We start from the raw sequence: 18904 nt of genomic DNA, 5'->3' as shown, positions 1-18904 counted from the left end.
GCATTCACAGAGCAGAACACCGCGGACCGCAGCCCCAGCTTCCTCCCGCTAAAATCTGTGGTACACTGTGGTGTTCTTTCTTTTTTGAGACGAGTCTTACTCTGTCACCCAGGCTGGAGTCTGGAGTGCAGTGGCGCGATCTAGGCTTACTGCAGCCTCCGCCCCCAGGTTCAAGGGATTCTTCTGCCTCAGCCTTCAAGTAGCTGTGATTACAGGTGCCCACCACCACACCCGGCTACTTTTTGTATTTTTAGTAGAGACGGGGTTTCACCATGTTGGCCAGGCTGGTCTCGAACTCCTGACCTCAGGTGATCTACCCGCCTCAGCCTTCCAAAGTGCTGGGATTACAGGCATGAGCCACCGCACCCGGCCATTCCAGTGTTCTTTCTAAAAGTACAAATCTGACCATGTCAGTCTTCTGTTTAAAGATCAAAGGGCGTGGCAGGCGACCATGGCTCACATCTGTAATCCCAGCACATTGGGAGGGTGGGGCACGAGAGTCACTTGAGCCCAGGAATTCGAGACCAGTTTGGGCAACATAGTGAAACCCCATCTCTACTAAAAATAAAGAAAAAATTAGCCTGGTATGGTGGCATGTGCTTATAGTCCCAGCTATTCAGGGGGCCTAGGCAGGAGGCTCACTTGAAGCTCAGGAGGTGGAGGCTGCAGTGAGCCGTGATCACGCCACTGTACTCCAGCCTTGGCAATGGGAGTGAGACCCTCTCTCAAAAAAAAAAAAAAAAAAAAAAGCTCCCTGACTTCCCTTCACCTTTAGCCTGCAGTGAGGCTATGCCTGCAGGCACATCCTGTCCCACAGGAGAAAGCCCTGGGAGCCCCTGGCACCCTGCTCTCAGCCTTATGCCTTGTGCGAGCTGCCCTGCTCTCAGCCTTGTGCCCTGTACAAGCTGCCCCCACGCCTCAGCCCTGTACCAGCTGCCCTGCTCTCAGCCTTGTGCCCTGTACGAGCCGCCACCATGCCTCAGCCCTGTGCGAGCTGCCCCCATGCCTCAGCCCTGTACGAGCTGCGCTGCTCTCAGCCTTGTGCCCTGTACGAGCTGCCGTCATGCCTCAACCCTCTGTGAGCCGCCCCTACACCCAGCTTCTGGCGCTTGTCATCTCCACGTTTAGCTTGAGTCACCTCTGCAGAGCTGGCTTCTCAGAACAGGTGTTGCCCCGGCTCAAACTGCCTATTGGCCTGTGTCCTTGTTTGTCCAGGTCGTGAGTGAGCGATGGGAAGTCAAGGCTGTGCACCAGACGCCAGTCTTGAGATGCAGTCACTGTCAGGCCTCTGTGTGCCAGGCGCCTGTGCTGTGCTGAGGATGAGGCATGGTGCCTTGAAGGCAAGAGGACAGGGAGGGTGCCCATGAGCCCTCCCAAGACTGAGTGTGTGTGTGTGTGTTTTTTTTTTGAGACGGAGTCTCACTCTGTCTCCAGGCTGGAGTGCAATGGCACGATCTCGGCTCACTGCAACCTCCGACTCCCTGGTTCAAGCGATTCTCCTGCCTCAGCCTCCCGAGTAGCTGGGATTACAGGCACACGCCACCACAACCAGCGAATTTTTGTATTTTTGGTTGAGACGGGGTTTCACTGTGTTGGCCAGGATGGTCTCGAACTCCTGACCTCAGGTGATCTGCCCGCCTTGGCCTCCCAAAGTGCTGGGATTACAGGCGTGAGCCAGCACACCCTGCCCTGAGTGCGTTTTTTGTTTGTTTTTGCTTTTTTTGAGATGGTGTCTCACTCTGTTGCCCAGGCTGGAGTGCAATGGCATGATCTTGGCTCACTGCAACCTCCACCTCCCGGGTTCAAGTGAGTCTCCTGTTTCAGCCTCCCAAGTAGCTGGGACTACAGGTGTCTGCCACCACGCCCGGCTAGTTTTTGTATTTTTAATAGACAGGGTTTCACCATGTTGGCCAGGCTGGTCTCAAACTCCTGACCTCAGGTGATCCACCCGCCTCGGCCTCCCAAAGTGCTGGGATTACAGATGTGAGCTACCACACCTGCTGTGCGTGTGTTTTTTTGTTTTGTTTTGTTTTGTTTGAGATGGAGTTTCACCCCGTCGCCCAGGCTGGAGTGCAGGGGCACGATCTCGGCTCACTGCAAGCTCCGCCACCTGAGTTCACGCCATTCTCCTGCCTCAGGCTCCCGAGTAGCTGGGACTACAGGTGCCCACCACCACACCCAGCTAATTTTTTGTATTTTTGGTAGAGATAGGGTTTCACCGTGTTAGCCAGGATGGTCTCGATCTCCTGACCTCGTGATCCACCCACCTCGGCCTCCCAAAGTGCTGGGATTACAGGTGTGAGCCACTGCGCCTGGCCGGTGTGCGTGTGTTTTTAAGCAAACTTCTGGAAGTTTAGAAGTGCACACATCATACAGTTGGCTGTTATGAGGTGCACAGCTGGGAACCCCACCCAGACCTCTCTCAGCTTGTCCACATCATCTCCCCAGAGGCAGCTGCCCGTACAGGTTCCAGAAACTGGAGCCTGGTTCCCTGTTTCAGACAACCCTCATGCCAGTGTGGGAACACCGTGTCTGCAGGATTAATTTCTAGAAATGGATGTGTGGGTCAGAGGGGCATGTTTCTAGAAACGGAGGTGGGTGAGAGGGGCATGTTTCTAGGAATAGCGGTGAGTCAGAGGGGCATGTTTCTAGAAATGGAGGTGAGTCAGAGGGGCATGTTTCTAGGAATGGCGGTGAGTCAGAGGGGCATGTTTCTGGATATGGAGGTGGGGTCAGAGGGCCGTTTTTCTAGGAATGGAGGTGGGTGAGAGGGGCATGTTTCTAGAAACGGAGGTGGGGTCAGAGGGGCATGTTTCTAGAAATGGAGATGAGTCAGAGGAGCATGTTTCTAGAAATGGAGGTGAGTCAGAGGGGCATGTTTCTAGGAATGGAGGTGAGTCAGAGGGGCATGTTTCTAGGAATGGAGGTGGGTGAGAGGGGCATGTTTCTAGAAATAGAGGTCGGTCAGAGGGGCATGTTTCTAGAAATGGAGGTGGGTCAGAGGGCATGTTTCTAGGAATGGAGGTGGGTCAGAGGGGCATGTTTCTAGAAATGGACGTGAAGTCAGAGGGGCATATTTCTAGAAATGGAGGTGAGGTCAGAGGGGCATGTTTCTAGAAATGGAGGTGAGGTCAGAGGGGCATGTTTCTGGATATGGAGGTGGGGTCAGAGGGCCGTTTTTCTAGGAATGGAGGTGGGTGAGAGGGGCATGTTTCTAGGAATGGAGGTGGGTCAGAGGGGCGTGTGTTTCTAGGCTGCAGGCGGAGTGCCCTCCTCCTAGCTCTCACCAACGATGCCATTGGAGTCCTGCGTCCTGGGCCGGCACCACCGCCCCAAGAGTCTCCCGTACACGTGGTAACGCTGGTTCCTTCCTGTGGGCTCTCTAGGGGAAAGTGGCCTCCTGTACTGGGTTCTGTTTGCATTTCTCATGAGTGTCTTTCCAGGGTTTCTCCAGAGCCCCTGCTTGCGGCCTTTGCATTTCCCTGTTGTGCTGTGACATTGGTCTGGAGTGCAATGGCAGGACCTCTTTATGTCGTATCAGGAAATAAGTGGTTTGTTGTCCTTATGTTTTAAGCATTTTACCACCAAGTTCTTTCTTTTCTTAAAAAATTGTTTGTGGTGGCCGGGTGCGGTGGCTCAAGCCTGTCATCCCAGCACTTTGGGAGGCCGAGGTGGGAGGATCACGAGGTCAGGAGATCGAGACCATCCTGGTTAACACAGTGAAACCCTGTCTCTAGTAAAAATACAAAAAATTAGCCAGGCATGGTGGCGGGCGCCTGTAGTCCCAGCTACTCAGGAGGCTGAGGCAGGAGAATGGTGTGAACCCGGAAGGCGGAGCTTGCAGTGAGCGGAGATCGCACCACTGCACTCCAGCCTGGGCGACAGAGCGAGACTCCATCTCAAAAAAAAAAAAAAAAAAAAAAATTGTTTGTGGTGTTTTTTTTCCTGGCATTGAAAGTTTTTATTTTTATTTTTTAAGGCAAAGTTATCTTTTCTTTATTTCTTGGTTTTGTATTGTATGAGAAAACCCTTTGTCACTTTGAAACAATAAAAAAAGAAACTTGTTTTTTTCCTTCTAATACTTTTATGGTTTCATCTTTTACCCTTTTGTCTACAATTTAGTTTGTTATGAGGTTGGGTCGTAGTTACTTTTCTTCTAAAATTTTGTATTTTCTGGTAGTTTCTATAGCCATATGAAGTAATTATCGTGGAAATAAAACACTTTATTAAAGACAGAAATGGAAGCATAGAATCCTTGCTGGGGCACTCGCTGCCTCCATGAATCCTGCTGGTTTCACCTGCTGGGTTTTTTTTTTCCCCTGAGACAGAGTCTCACTCTGTCGCCCAGGCTGGAATGCAGTGGTACGATCTTGGCTCACTGCAACCCCTGTTTCCGGGGTTCAGGCGATTCTCCTGTCTCAGCCTCCCAAGTAGCTGGGATTACAGGTGTGTACCACCACGCCTGGCTAATTTTTTTATTTTGGGTAGAGATGAGGTTTCACCACGTTGGCCAGGCTGGTCTTGAACTCCTGACTTCAAGTGATCTGCCCACCTCAGCCACCCAAAGTACTGGGATTACAGGCGTGAGCCACTGCACCCAGCCTCACCTGCTGGCTTTACCTGCTGGGTGCCGTTCTGGGTGCTCACCACCATGAACCAAACAGAAAATGTGTGATCTCGAGACCAGCTTGTCCCCATCAGTGCTCAGACCTGCGCAGCCTCTGCCATTTCTTTTTTTTTTTTTTTAATTTTGACGGCGTCTTGCTCTGTCGCCCAGGCTGGAGTGCAGTGACACAATCCCCACTCACGCCTCTCGGGTTCAAGTGATTCTCTGGTCTCAGCCTCCTGAGTAGCTGGGATTACGGGCTCGAGCCACCACACCCAGCTAATTTTTGTATTTTTAGTAAAGACGAGGTTTCACTATGTTGGCCAGGCTGATCTCAAACTTCTGACCTCAGGTGATTCACCCACCTCGGCCTCCCAAAGTGCTGGGATTATAGGCATGAGCCACCGCACCTGGCCTTTTTGTTTTTTGAGTCAGAGTCTCGCTCTGTCATCCAGGCTGGAGTGCAGTGGTGTGATCTTGGCTCACTGCAACCTCTGCCTCCCAGGTTCAGGCGGTTCTCCTACCCCAACTTCTACAGGCATGTACCACCATGTCCAGCTAATTTTTGTATTTTTTTTAGTAGAGGTGGGGTTTCACCATGTTGGCCGGGCTGGTCTCGAACTCCTGACCTCAAGTGACCCTCCCACCTCAGCCTCCCAAAGTGCTGAGATTACAGGCATGAGCCACCGCACCCGGTGCCTCTGCCATTTCTGAATTCAATTAGAAAAGTGTAACAGGTCAGCAAAGCGCTGTCAGGAAAATAGTGCCCTGCAGGTTGTGCCCTCCGGGATCCTGATTCTATTCTCTCCTCCCTTCACTTCACCAGGGGCGACCTGACAGAAGATAACATGGAGACAGAAAATGCAGCGGCGGCAGCTGCCGCGGCCTTCACAGCCTCCTCCCAGCTCAAGGAAGCCGTGTTAGGTAGGAAGCCGTGCTAGGTGGGAAGTCTGCCTTCTTGCTGCAGCTGGGACAGGACAGTCCTGCACTCAAAATGAGGAACAGCCAGAGATATACAAGGTCTTCGTTCGGGCTGATTCCCAAGCTGTGTGCCCTTAGGAGTGAGAGGGCCCCAGGGCCCCCAGGTGGGGTCTGCCGTGTGTCTGTAATGACAGCCCTTTCTCTGCCCATGACTAATAGGACTAATAGGAGAGCAAAGTTACTTGGCCCCAAGTTTGCAGCTCTCTCCTGTTTTTGATTTTGTTTTCTCCTCACTGTTTCAGTGCTCTCGTCTTGCCTGTGTCTGTTTATTATAACGATCAGTGAATGGTAGTAAAAAAAGGTTTTGTTTTTTGAGACAGGGTCTTGTTCTGTTGCCCAGGCTAGAGTACAGTGGCACAGTCACCGTTCACCATAGCCTTGACCTCCCAGGCTCAGATGATCCTCCTACCTCAGCCTCCTGAGTAGCTGGGACTACAGGCATGTGCCACCAACCCAGCTAATTAAAAAAAAATTTTTTTTTTCAAGAAATAGGGTCCCACTGTTGCCCAGGCTGGTCTCGAACTCCTGGCCTCATGTGCTCCTCCAGCCTCAGCCTCCCAAAGTGTTGGGGTTACAGGTGTGAGCCACTGAGCCTGGCCAGTAAAAATTCTGTTTTTTTTTTTTTGAGATGGAGTCTCACTCTGTCACCCAGGCTAGAGTGTGATGACATGATCTCAGCTCACTGCAACCTCTGCCCCGCAAGTTGAAGCACTTCTCCTGCCTCAGCCTCCCAAGTAGCTGAGATTACAAGCGCATGCCACCATGCCCAGCTAATTTTTGTATTTTTAGTAGAGATGGGGTTTTGCCATGTTGGGCCAGGCTGGTGTCAAACTCCTGACCTCAGGTGATCCACCCACCTGGGCCTCCCGAAGTGCTGGGATTACAGGTGTGAGCCACCTCGCCTGGCCCAGTAAAAATTCTTTTTTTTTCTTTTTTTGAGAGGGAGTCTTGCTCTGTCACCCAGGCTGGAGTGCGGTGGCACAATCTCAACTCACTGCAACCTCCACCTCCCAGGTTCACGCCATTCTCCTGCCTCAGCCTCCCAAGTAGCTGGGACTACAGGTGCCTGCCACCACGCCTGGCTAATTTTTGTATTTTTAGTAGAGACGGGGTTTCACTGTGTTGGCCAGGATGGTCTCGATCTCTTGACTTCGTGATCCACCCGCCTCGGCCTCCCAAAGTGCTGGAATTACAAAAATTCTTTATAACACTCTTAATATTTTTCTTTTGCCCAAGATTAAAGGCCCTAGAACCTTTAAAACCTTAGGTTTCCCTAGAATTGTTTCAATTAAAGTTTGATTTCATTTTCCTAAGTGGCTCTTCAGTTGAACCATAGTTTAATGGAATTCTGTTAATGTAACGATATTTAAATCTATTTAGTGAGTTTAACCCTGAAACTCTAACGGCACTGATGGGCGTGCCCTGCCCACCATGGCTGTAGCTCAGGCTTACTGGATTTTAATTTTTGGTTTCCACGTTGGTAGCTATTTTCTGCATTTTCAGGAAATGCTTTGAAGAGGTTGTAACTGATTTTCTGCTTTTACCCTTCCCTGTCAATGTGCCTGTGAGAAGTGAAGATGGCTGAAGAGGGGGAGAACCTGGAGGCTGAGATTGTGTACCCCATCACCTGTGGGGACAGCAGAGCCAACCTCATCTGGAGGAAGTTTGTGTGTCCCGGCATCAATGTGAAATGTGTTCAGGTGAGCACAGGCTGCGTTCAGGGCCCAGGAGAGAGGCCTCATGGCGTCTGTGACTGCTGTGCAGTGCAGCTGTGCCGAGTGCATCCTGAGGCAGGGTCTCCAGGACTGGGGAGAGTGAAGGAGGTGCGGGAAGAACCTTCAGGAAGAGGAATTTGCTGTGGCCACAGCGCACTGTAGCAGGGAGGCTGGGAGGCCCTCGTGCTGTGTGGAGGAGGCTGCCCCTCCTGGACAAGGAGCTTTACTCAGCAGATCCAGTGAGAGCTGCTCCAAAAAGTCTGCCTCCTTGGTAAGGATTAGGATGAATGGGAAAGGTCTTCTCTTTCTGACAACACTGATAGGTCAGGTGCCCAGGCTCACCTGTGCTGGAACAGCCGAAAATGTCAGTGAAGACATTTCCATAAAACATCTTACAGATGCTGCCTCACACGGGCTAAGAAAGAGGAAGTGCTGAGGCCTGGGGACCTAATAGTGACAGAATTGAGAGGCAGATGGGGTGTCATGCCCAGCTTTTGCCCTGAGAGCCTTGGCCTGAGCTTGGTTTTCCCAGCCTTGCAAGGCTGGAGATCAGAAGACAAAGCCCAGGGCTTCCTCGAGGTGTGTGTGCTGGGTGGGGACTGTCCCCTCCAAAGCTGGCACCTCCGAGGGTGAATCCACCGCGTACTCCCATACCTCCTGTCCCCAGCGCAGGGAAGGAGACACCCCCTTGAGGACTCATAGGTGGCCTGGATGGTCTGAAAGGCTCAAGCTGAGAATGTGGTTATCAGTGGCTGGTAGTTCCCCCAGGAATCTGACAGAAACAAACAAACAATACTTTTTGGAAGAATTCACCTTTATCTCAGGTTTCAAGTAATTTCCACAGAACCCTGGACACACAAGAAGCAGTGCTCCTGGAGCAGAAGCCACAGGCCGCAGAGTCGGCCCTGCAGCAGCCTTGGCTGTTGGGGTTTTAAGGCTTAGAAGATAAAATTGTTATATTTAATAATTTATTTTAAGAAATAAAAGGGGCTGGGCACCGTGACTTAACACCTGCAATCCTGACACTTTGGGAGGCCGAGGCAGGAGGATTGCTTGAGCCCAGGAGTTCAAGAGCAGCCTGGGTAACATACTGAGACCCCAGTTTCTTCTTAAAAAAAAAAAAAAAGAGAGAGCATGAGTAAAGCATAAGTAGATTCTGCAGAAACACGACTAGAGATAGGATTGAAATTCAACACTTAGTGGATAGGTCTTTAGCAGATTAGCCATAGCTGAAGAGAGAATTAGGACTGATAAATAGAAATAAAGCGATTTATTCAGGAAGCACGAGAGTCGAACACATCTATTTGAGTTCTGGAAGGAGGAGAGAGAGTCTGAGAACTTTCATAACTGAGAAAGAGTGGTCCACAGTGCGAGGGCCCTGACTGACCCCAGCCTGGATGAAGACCCCACTGCCTGCAGCTAGGGTGGCTTTTAGCATCCAAATAAATAAATAGTGATAGTCATGGGTCAGCACTCGAGTAGAATAAAATCCATGAGTCTATATACCTGTCTTCATATATTTCATGTTATTTATTTATGTTAAATAAATGCATAGAGAGAAGTAAAGCGTGGGAGGAATGATGGGGTCAGAATCATGAGCAGGTGCTCAGACTAGTTTCAGAGCATCCATGTAAACCACGCAGCCATTGCAGACGTAAGTTGTAGCTGTGGTGGGAAAGCTGGCAGGTGCCTTCTTAACCCAGCGATCCATCTTTACATCATCAGGCTCGGGACAGACCTCCCCCTTAAGCCTTCTGATGCAGTGAGCAGGAGCTCTGTGGTGTTCTTCCAACAGTTCATAGCCTGACTCTACTCATGAGAAAACAGCAGACACACATGGAGAGACAGCCTACGTAATACCTGACCCACAAGCTCCAAAAATGTCAAGGCGAAGAAAAACACAGACAGGCTGAGAAGCTGCTCTGTCTTTTTTTGAGACAGAGTCTTCCTCTGTCGCCCAGACTGGAGTGCAATGGCGCGATCTCGGCTCACCGCAACCTCTGCTTCCTGGGTTCAAGTGATTCTCTTGCCTCAGCCTCCTGAGTAGCTGTAACTACAGGCATCCACCACCATGCTCAGCTAATTTTTGTATTTTTAGTAGAGATGGAGTTTCGGTATGTTGGCCAGGCTGAGCCCGAACTCCTGACCTCAGGTGACCCGCCTGCCTCGGCCTCCCAAAGTGCTGGGATTACAGGCGTGAGCCACTGCGCCCGGCCTGCTGCAGTCTTAATGGGGACAAAAGCCGAAGAGCAAGGCAGGTGCATGCTCCACAGTATTGGGCTAGATCCTGCGTCAGAAAAAAATGCAGGCTGGGCATGGTGACTCACGCCTGTAATCCCAGCACTTTGGGAGGCCGAGGCGGGTGAATCACCTGAGGTCAGGAGTTCGAGACCAGCCCAGCCAACATGGTGAAACCCCATCTCTACGAAAAATACAAAAAAATTGGCCAGGCATGGTGGCATGTGCCTATACTCCCAGCTACTCGGGAGGCTGAGGCAAGAGAATCTCTCGAACCCCGAAGGTGGAGGTTGCAGTGAGCCGAAGATTGCACCACTGCACTCCAGCCTGGGCGACAGAGTGAGACTCCATCTCAAAAAAAAAAAAATTTTTTTTGCAATAAAGGCTATCATTGGAACAATTCATGAATTTGAATATGGACAATGGATTAGAGAATAATGTATGAATGATAATTTCCTGATGTGAGTCGTTCTGTGGCTGCATAAGAGAACCTTGTTCTTAGGAAATATACGCAGGTGTTGAGGGCCCAGGGGCCCGATGTCCCTGCTTCACTCTCAGCAGCTGCACACGCACAGGTCTAGGCGGGGGCAAGGGAGCAAGGGGGCAGACGGGAGCAGGCAGTGAGTCCGGAACGCACATGGGAGAGCTCCCTGGACTATCCTGGCAATTACCCTGTGAGTTTGAAACTGTATGAGAATTAGAAGTTGGAAACACGAAAGAAATGTACCATAGGTGACATCATAATGAAATTCCAGAATGATGGGGACAGAGAAGATCCTCAGTCTAGCCAGGAAGAGAGACGGATCGCTCAGGAGCAAGAATCCCACCAGCCGTGAGCTCCTGAAAGCAGTGCAGGAGCAGAGGTGGCAGTGCCAGAGCCTCACTGTGTGGCGAGTGACGACACCATGAGATCGTCTTTAAAATTATGCTGGAAGAAAGACGTTTTCAGAAAAAGACACGAGTTTGCCACCAGCAAATCATGACTGAAGGATGTTCTGAATATGCATTGCAGGCGGAGATAAGAAGCCTCCAGATGGAAGTGTTGTGGTGTGAGAAGGTGTGAAGAGTCAGGGGGAAATGTGGGTAATCCGACCAGTCCTCTCTATTGAGCATCGATAGAGACGCCCTAGGAGGACCTCAGAGATGAGAGCAGGGCCACGTGGCTGTGGTCTGGAGGGTCAGGAGCGGGCCATGTTAGCTCTGGAGGGTCAGGAGCGGGCCGTGTTAGCTCTGGAGGGTCGGGAGCGGGCCGTGTTAGCTCTGGAGGGTCGGGAGTGGGCTGTGTTAGCTCTGGGCTCTGGCAGCTCTGGTAAGCGTGACATGCTCAAGCGCCTGAAGCCACTCAGGAGAATACAGCATGTAGCTTCCTAGCTGGGAGAGGAAAACCTGGGGTGAGAAGAGTAACAAAGGTGAAAGCAAGAAAGGAAAGAGGCAGGCCTAGGAGGGGCGGGGAGGTGAGGCTGACTGAGCCCAGAGCTCTAGGTAGGATCAGGCCCTTTGGGTGCAGTTGAGTTTGCTAGGTGTGAGCCACGTTGGGTAGAAGTGATGGCCGGAAGCAGCCTCAGTCACAGCCAGTGTAGCCTTCCTGCCAGGCTCTGACAGTGGCCAGAGAATCTTCTGGATTCCACCTGCTGGACTTCTGTCAGATCTCCCTGATCAGCTGCATGAGGGAGAGCCAGAGACTGGCTGGGCTTAGTGTTCCCGTCTGTGGCACAGGGGTCGTGAGAGGGTGGGCTCAGGGATTGGGAGCATCGCCTCCTTCAGCAAGCTAGACCTGGGCACGGCCCGGGGGTGGAGGCGGCCCCCGTACTCGGGCCTCCTGGGTCCAGCTGCTGAGACCTCGTGACTCCTCCATCCCCAGCCTGCTTGTTTTCTAAGTAAATGCAGTTTTATTTCCACTTTTTGGTTTCAATAATTGCTTGTGTAACAAGATTGAACAGGATATTTTACCTTCTCAGGTTCTCTGAGCTCCCACATGGGTGAAATTAGCAAGCAGGAGGGTTCCCCCAGCTTAGAAACAGCTGTGTGTGTGTGTGTGTGTGTGTGTGTGTGTGTGTGTGTGTGTGTCAGAGTGAGAGCAGGTGCCGGTGTTTTCTGCACGGGACAAGGTGGTGTCAGGAGGGACCTGAGGAAGGCGGCGTTCACAGCTGCACCCATGTGCTGGCGTCTGTTGCCATCTGTGATGTAACATATGCAATAATGTGTATTTATAAAAATACGTTGCACAGAAGCAGTTTGCTTAGTCTACCTGGAGGAAGAGAAGGCCACACACCTTCTACCTGTGTGGTCAGCCCAGCCCTGTCTAGCCCCAGGCACATAGCAGCTTGGCCCCCTCAGGGCTGGAGGAGACGCCACTCCCCACTGCAGCCACCGCGCCTGTGGGTCATGTCCTTGCTTTACCTGAATGCTCCGCGGGAGACCTGCACTGGTCAGAGCCGTGCCGTGGCGCTCTTCCTGCCTTGCGCCCCTGACTCAGGGTCGGGTAGGAGATGGGGGTGTCCCGGCCAAGCTTGACCCAGGTGACTGTGTCCCCCACAGTACGACGAGCATGTGATCAGCCCGAAGGAGTTTGTGCACCTGGCCGGGAAGTCCACCCTGAAGGACTGGAAGAGAGCCATCCGCATGAACGGCATCATGCTCAGGTGGGCGCTGGCGCAGGGTCAGCCTCCCTGCTGGAAGGGGCCCTGGCAGCTCTTGCTTTCTTGTGGGGTTTTGGGATTTTGAAGATGAGGTGTATTTTAGATGTGGTGAGTGCTGACAACCTCCTGGGTGGCTGCACCTGCTCACACCCAAAACTGTAAACCCGTCTCCCTCACTCCTGCCAACAGGGACACTATCAGATTTTTAGAATTGTCTTGTCAGTCATTTTAATTTCCACCAATTCTTTACCTGAAGGCACCTGTAGCTGTTTCACCATTGTAAAATAAAGGGTTGGCTGGGCACGTGGCTCACACCTGTAATCCCAACACTTTAGGAGGCTGAGGCAGGAAGATCACTTGACGCCAAGAGTTTGAGACCAGCCTGGGCAAAATAATGAGACCTCATCTCTACTAAAAATAAAAAAAAAATTATCTGGATTTGGTGGTATATGCCTGTGGTCCCAGCTACTCGAGAGGCTAAGGTGGAAGGATCACTGGAGCCTGGAAGTCAAGGCTGCAGTGAGCTGTGATTGTGCCATTGCAATCCAGCTTGGGTTACAGAGTGAGACTCTGTCTCAAAAAAAAAAAAACAAGAATAAAAGGGAAAAGAAAAGGGTCTGTTCCAATTATGCATTCTGAAAATAAAAAATAAAAGAAAGGTATAATCTGGTATTTGTGCATCAGATTTTGGCCTTTTATGTTATTCTTTATTTCTGTCCTTTCTTTCACCTTTTTTTTTTGAGATGGAGTCTTGCTCTGTTGCCCAGGCTGGAGTGCAGTGGCATGATCTTGGCTCACTGCGAACTCTGCCTCCTGGGTTCAAGCGATTCTCTTCCTCAGCCTCCCCAGTAGCTGGGTTTACAGGTGCTTGCCACCACACCCGGCTAATTTTTGTATTTTTAGTAGAGACGGGATTTCGCCATATTGGCCAGGCTGGTTTTGAACACTTGACCTCAGGTGATCCACCTGCCTCAGCCTCCCAAAGTGCTGGGATTCCAGGCATGAGCCACCGTGCCCGGCCTTCACTTTATCTGTGAATCATAAGCCTCAGTCTCGGTCTTTGTGGGCCTGGCCTCTACCTTGCTTCCCAAGGAGGGCCTCTGCTTTGTGCTGGAGTCAGAGTTGGAGACCTCACGAGTGACTAGCCCTGGGTCCTTTCCCATGGCTCAGGTCCTTTCCCTGTCCAGCTGAACTGGCCTCTGATTTTCTGGAACATGGCTGGTGGCACAGCTGTGGGGACCACTGGCCAGGTAGGCAAGTCCTGAGCTGACCACAGAAGCATCAGCCTGTGTGTGCCTGAGGTCAGCGCTGCCCAAAGATTGAATGAGGCTGGAGCCTCTGACCCTCGTTTCATGGGTCGAGGCAGGCTCGTTGAGACACACAGGACTGAGACCCTGGACCTCCGGAGAGGCAGAAGAGAGGGCCCTGGGAGGGCAGGTCTCAGCAGTTTGGGCCGTACGAAGCCTTCCTGGTAAAGATGAGGATGAGCGGCAGCCATGGCCGTTGGTGCTGTCCTGCGCCCTCATCCCTCTCCTTTGCTGTCTCTGTGCCTTTAGAAGGAGGAAGGTTCTCCTGGAAGTGATTTCCCACCTTTCTCTGCTTCAGAATGAGTCACGCATGCTGCAGGTGGACTGGGCCCACTTTTGTTAACTGTGGGTCACTCCCTTGGGGCTGGGGCAGTGGGACATCCCAGAAAGGCCCAGCCCCACAGATTCTGACGGGCACCTCCAGACACCCACTGGCCAGCGCTCGCCCCCTTCCTGGGGACAGTGCCGTGGCGTGGGCCTGGGCCGGCTGCTTCAGCAGCAGGGTCCTGCACGCCAAGCTTGCGCTAAGAGGGAAGCAGAGCCCACCCTGCCCTGTGGAGCTGCCAGCGCCTCTGCTAGGACTGCCCCACACAGGTGGACGGCCCAAGTCAGGGTGGGTGGGCCAGGTGCCTTCGGCTCTGGGGCCAACCTGGACGCCCCATGCCACCGTCTGTCACAGGAAGATCATGGACTCCGGGGAACTGGACTTCTACCAGCACGACAAGGTCTGCTCCAACACCTGCCGCAGCACAAAGATTGACCTCTCAGGAGCCCGTGTGTCCCTGAGCAGCCCCACGTCAGCCGAGTACATTCCCCTCACGCCCGCCGCAGCCGACGGTAGGTGCACAGGGCTGCTCGTCCTGACCCAGCCCCACACTGGCCATGGCCACAGAGGGTGACATGCCCCTGGGTGGCCTCCCTGGCCCCAGGCGTTTGCTCACGCCAGGACTGCCTGCCTGGGGCCCTGAGTTGTCTGGGATCAGCCTCCTCCTTCCTCACAGAGGAGATCTGGCAGAATTGCTGCTTTCATTGACAAGGAAGATTGAAGCACTTTTCTTTTGAAGCCATTTTCGTTGTAATATAATAACTCACGTGTGGGGAAGGGTATAGCGAGTAACAGAGAGTGCCTGGGCACCCACCCGGCCCCCTCCCTCCCAACCCCACAGCCCAGCCCCAAATCTTCTCCTGCTTCCTCCTGACCTGGCGGTTTATGGAACTGCCCATACTCCAGCCTTCCGTGCTGGGTGCCTCGCTGCAGGCGTTCCTGCCACTTGGGTTTTTGGGTGACGGTTTAGATACTCTTCCATGTTGGTGTCTATAGCTCTAAATTGTGGAAAGGTTGTTCCCTAGAATTCTTTCCAGCTTTATGAATAGAGAAATTTTTCTTAAAACTAAAGTTAGGCTGGGTGCGGTGGCTCACGCCTGTAACCCCAGCACTTTGGGAGGCCGAGGCGGGTGGATCACTTGAGGCCAGGAGTTCGAGACCAGCCTGGCCAACAGGGTGAAACCCTGTCTCTATTAAAAGTAGAGAAGTTATCCGGGTGTGGTGGTGCATGCCTGTAATCCCAGCTACTCAGGAGGCTGAGGCAGGAGAATCGCTTGAACCCAGGAGGCGGAGGTTGCAGTGAGCTGAGATTGCTCCACTGCCCTCCAGCCTGGGCGACAGTGTGAGATTCCATCTCAAAACAAACAAAAAAACTGAAGTTAAAGTGAAGTTAGGTCCTGGGCTCCCTGGTCACATCTCTGGGTGGTCTTTGATGTGTTTCCAGCAATGCCACATGCATTGTCCCTAAGCTGCCACTCCGCATTGCTGGCCAGATTGTGTTCCTGTGTGCCCAGGGACGTCCTTGTTGTTGGCCCAGGTGGGACCCAGTTGAGTCCTGTCCTGTTCCGCTGGGTAGGAGAGTGAGGCCAGGGCAGTAGGGAGGCCTCACCCTTCTCCTGGGCCCCCTTCCACGTCTGGAGGCCTCACCCTTCTCCTGGGCCCCTTCCACGTCCTGCCAGGGCAGCCTGGCAAGTTCAGTGCTGAGTCCTGAGAAGCCCAGGACACTTGAGCTGCTGTGGTCAGAGGGGCCGGGTAGAGCCCAGCCTCCTGTCTGTCCTCCCCAGGGACTCCCCAGCAGCTCCACCGTGTTAGTGTTGGCTCTGCCTGACCGCCTGCCAGGGAAGGAACTGAGCCTTCCACACCTTGTAGTCAGTGCCTCACAGCTAGGCTGAGGCTCAGCTCTTATGAAGATGATTTGGGTTCTTTAACCTGAAATCTCTAAGAACCATTAACTTGACAACTGTGCAGTTAGTAAAAGATGGTGTATCAGCCCAAACTAGGAAAAACTACTCATTCACACCCCAAATAATTCCAGATGTATGAGTAATATTCACCACTGCCATGTCTTTGATGAATGTGGAAAAGACCAGCATTACCAAAACATTACATTCACGCCCCAAATAATTCCAGATGTATGATATGAGTAATATTCACCACTGCCATGTCTTTGATGAATGTGGAAAAGGCCAGTATTACCAAAACATTAAACTGCTTCCAGGTTGTTGTTGTTGTTGTTGTTTTGTTTTGTTTTTTTTTTTTTGGGACGGAATCTTGCTCTGTCACCCAGGCTGGAGTGCAGTGTCCTGATCTTGGCTCACTGCAACCTCCGCCTTCTGGGTTCTAGCGATTCTCCTGCCTCAGCCTCCCAAGTAGCTGGGATTACAGGTGCACGCCGCCACACCCGGTTGACTTTGTATTTTAGTAGAGATGGGGTTTTGCCATATTGCCCAGGCTGTTCTCGAACTCCTGACCTTAGGTGATTCACCCGCCTCAGCCTCCCAAAGTGCCTGGATTACAGGTGTGAGCCACCACATCCGGCCCTGGGTTTGTTTTTTAAGCCAGATCTGTGTATAAAGTCTCTATCAGCAACGCCCGAAATGGCCAAATATGAACGACACGCCCAGTCGTGTTCTGCAGGCATGAGAGAGGGACCCACAGGAAGAGCCAGGACGGTTTCTGTCTCTCAAAGCCCCACTTGTTCTGGTGTAGAAAAATGGAAACATGATAGATACTGAGATTTATGATGACTTCAATGAAGCATCACTTGAAGAGGCGGGGTGAGGGCGAGCCCCACGGGCGACAGACGCAGCCGCAGAGCTCTCGGTGGGAAAACAAGTCAAGCAGAAGGATCACCTTGTCTCACTCCTGACGGTCCAGTCGAAAGTGCTTGTTGAGTACAATTGTAAATGGATAAGAAGAGTGAAGTGTTGAGGATTTGCTGAAACTGGGTGACGGGTTCAAGGGATTTGTTTTTGTGTTGTTTCTCCTTTGTATGTTTGACAACATCTGTGATTAAAAATAGCCATAAAATATAAGGCAGGTACGCTTTGGCTGTACTAGTGTGTATCCTGTGTTTGCCAGTTTTGTGAAAACAGATGGAAAGGTTCAGAAGGTGGTGTGAGGAGGGCGGACAGGGTATGTGGGGTGTGGGACTGTGGTCCAAACAGCACTCACCCAAGGTTCCCTTTTGGCTGCAGTGAATGGGTCTCCTGCGACCATCACCATAGAGACCTGTGAAGACCCTGGCGACTGGACCGCGGCCATTGGAGGTACGAGGTTCCTCCTTGTGGGCTTCTCACAAGCCCTGGTGGGGTGGTGGGGTCTCTGCCCACCTTGGGCCACACAGGGGCTCCAGGAATCCAGGTGGGGCCAGTGGGGTCTTTGTGGAGAAAGGTCTGGCTCCAGCAGCATTGTCTTGGGCGCTCTGAGGCTGACCTGCTAGATTTCGGCACGGTGGATGTGTCTAGGCAGCGCAAGCCCAGCTCGGTGCCAGGCGCTGCCGGCTCTGGCATGGTGTCTTCGTGGCTGTGGTGATGTCCTTGTGGCTGTGGTGGCTGCCCCATGTAGCAGCACTTTCCCTGCCCACTGAACCCACTCCTTCCCTCACAGATGACACATTTACCTTCTGGCGGGGGCTGAAGGACGCCGGCCTGCTGGACGAGGTCATCCAGGAGTTCCACCAGGAGCTGGTGGAGACCATGAGAGGCCTGCAGCAACGGGTCCAGGACCCTCCCCTGCAGCTTCGAGGTGAGGAGCTGCATCTTCCCTCTTGCCGGCTCCTCAGCCCAGGAGTGTCTGCAGGAGGTGAGGCCACTGGCCCTCCTGCCCCTAGGCCCTTCTGTGCTGCTGGGTTGGAGGCTGAATCTAGGCTTGGGACTCCTGCTATGCTGAGGCTGAACTTGGTGGGAGGATCGCCTTGATGTATCTCAGTCTTCTCCCTCTGAACTGGGCTCCTGGCTGGCTGGGTTCCTGAGGAGCAGCCTCAGTGGTGGTGTTCTGACTCTCTAGTTAGGGCCCAGGCTCTCACCGAGTGTCCGCGTGGCTCTCCAGGAAGCGCCCGGGCTCTCACCGAGTGTCCGCGTGGCTCTCCGGGAAGCGCCCGGGCTCTCACCGAGTGTCCGCGTGGCTCTCTGGGAAGGGCTTGGGCTCTCACTGAGTGTCCGCGTTACCCTTTAAGATGCTGTACTCCTCAACAACATCGTGCAGAACTTCGGCATGCTGGACCTGGTGAAGAAGGTGCTGGCCAGCCACAAGTGCCAGATGGACCGCTCGCGGGAGCAGTACGCCCGGGACCTGGCAGGTACGCTGAGACCACCCCCGCCCCCTCCCCTGGGTGGTAGGCTGAGGACCTGGGAGCCCATGGGTTCACCCCCTGGCTGTGCATCCACATGCACTTCCTGGATTCACAGCCACCACGGCGAGCTTCTCCCCACAGCCGTTGTGTGAGGAAAACAACCTGAAGCTTAAATGATGTAGTCAGACCTCTCCATTGCACTAAGCTTACATTTACCGACATTTCTGTGATGAACCAAGTAGTTTTTTTTTTTTTTTTTTTTTTTTTTTTTTTGAGACGGAGTCTCGCACTGTCGCCCAGGCTGGAGTGCAGTGGTGCGATCTCGGCTCTCTGCAAGCTCCGCCTCCCGGCTTCACGCCATTCTCCTGCCTCAGCCTCCTAAGTAGCTGGGACTACAGGCGCCCGCCACCATGCCCGGCTAATTTTTTTTGTATTTTTAGTAGAAACAGGGTTTCACCATGTTAGCCAGGATGGTCTTGATCTCCTGACCTCATGATCCACCCGCCTCAGCCTCCCAAAGTGCTGGGATAACAGGCGTGAGCCACCGCGCCCGGCCTGAACCAAGTAGTTATTTAAGAGAAAATGACAGAGGCCAGGCGCGGTGGCTCACGCCTGTTATCCCAGCACTTTGGGAGGCCGAGGCTGGCAGATCACTTCAGGCTAGGAGTTTGAGACCAGCCTGGCCAACATGGTGAAACCCCGTCTCTGCTGAAAAAAACAAACTTAACTGGGCATGGTGGTGCGCGCCTGTAATCCCAGCTACTCGGGAGGCTGGCAGGCAATTGCTTGAGCCCGGGAG

The 18904-nt window shown here is 52.7% G+C and overlaps 1 protein-coding gene and 1 long non-coding RNA gene across 6 annotated transcripts in view; both read left to right on the top strand.

Moving 5' to 3' along the window:
- The window catches only part of GMEB2 (glucocorticoid modulatory element binding protein 2), a 43272-nt gene that overhangs the window by 18609 nt on the left and 5759 nt on the right, over positions 1-18904 (top strand). Inside the window, exons 3-9 of one of the 5 annotated variants that reach the window (XM_024238787.3) lie at positions 5433-5530; positions 7160-7287; positions 12079-12182; positions 14166-14323; positions 17009-17080; positions 17421-17558; positions 17989-18111. In XM_024238787.3, the coding sequence (XP_024094555.1) occupies positions 5433-5530; positions 7160-7287; positions 12079-12182; positions 14166-14323; positions 17009-17080; positions 17421-17558; positions 17989-18111 (821 nt within the window). Of the gene's footprint in view, positions 1-5432; positions 5531-7159; positions 7288-9666; positions 10598-12078; positions 12183-14165; positions 14324-17008; positions 17081-17420; positions 17616-17988; positions 18112-18904 lie in introns of those variants that run through there. The other 4 variants (XM_024238786.3, XM_024238788.3, XM_054542363.2 and 1 more) reach the window with 4 other exon arrangements.
- LOC129052263 (uncharacterized) lies at positions 1456-3943 on the top strand. Its single transcript, XR_008517232.1, has 2 exons — positions 1456-2594; positions 3254-3943. It is a non-coding gene; the product is annotated as an uncharacterized LOC129052263 (long non-coding RNA).

The sequence above is a fragment of the Pongo abelii genome, chromosome 21 (assembly GCF_028885655.2).
Source record: "Pongo abelii isolate AG06213 chromosome 21, NHGRI_mPonAbe1-v2.0_pri, whole genome shotgun sequence".
NCBI lineage: Eukaryota > Metazoa > Chordata > Mammalia > Primates > Hominidae > Pongo > Pongo abelii.
Note: the sequence above shows the minus strand (reverse complement) of the source record. Positions and strands in the feature narration are given on the sequence as shown.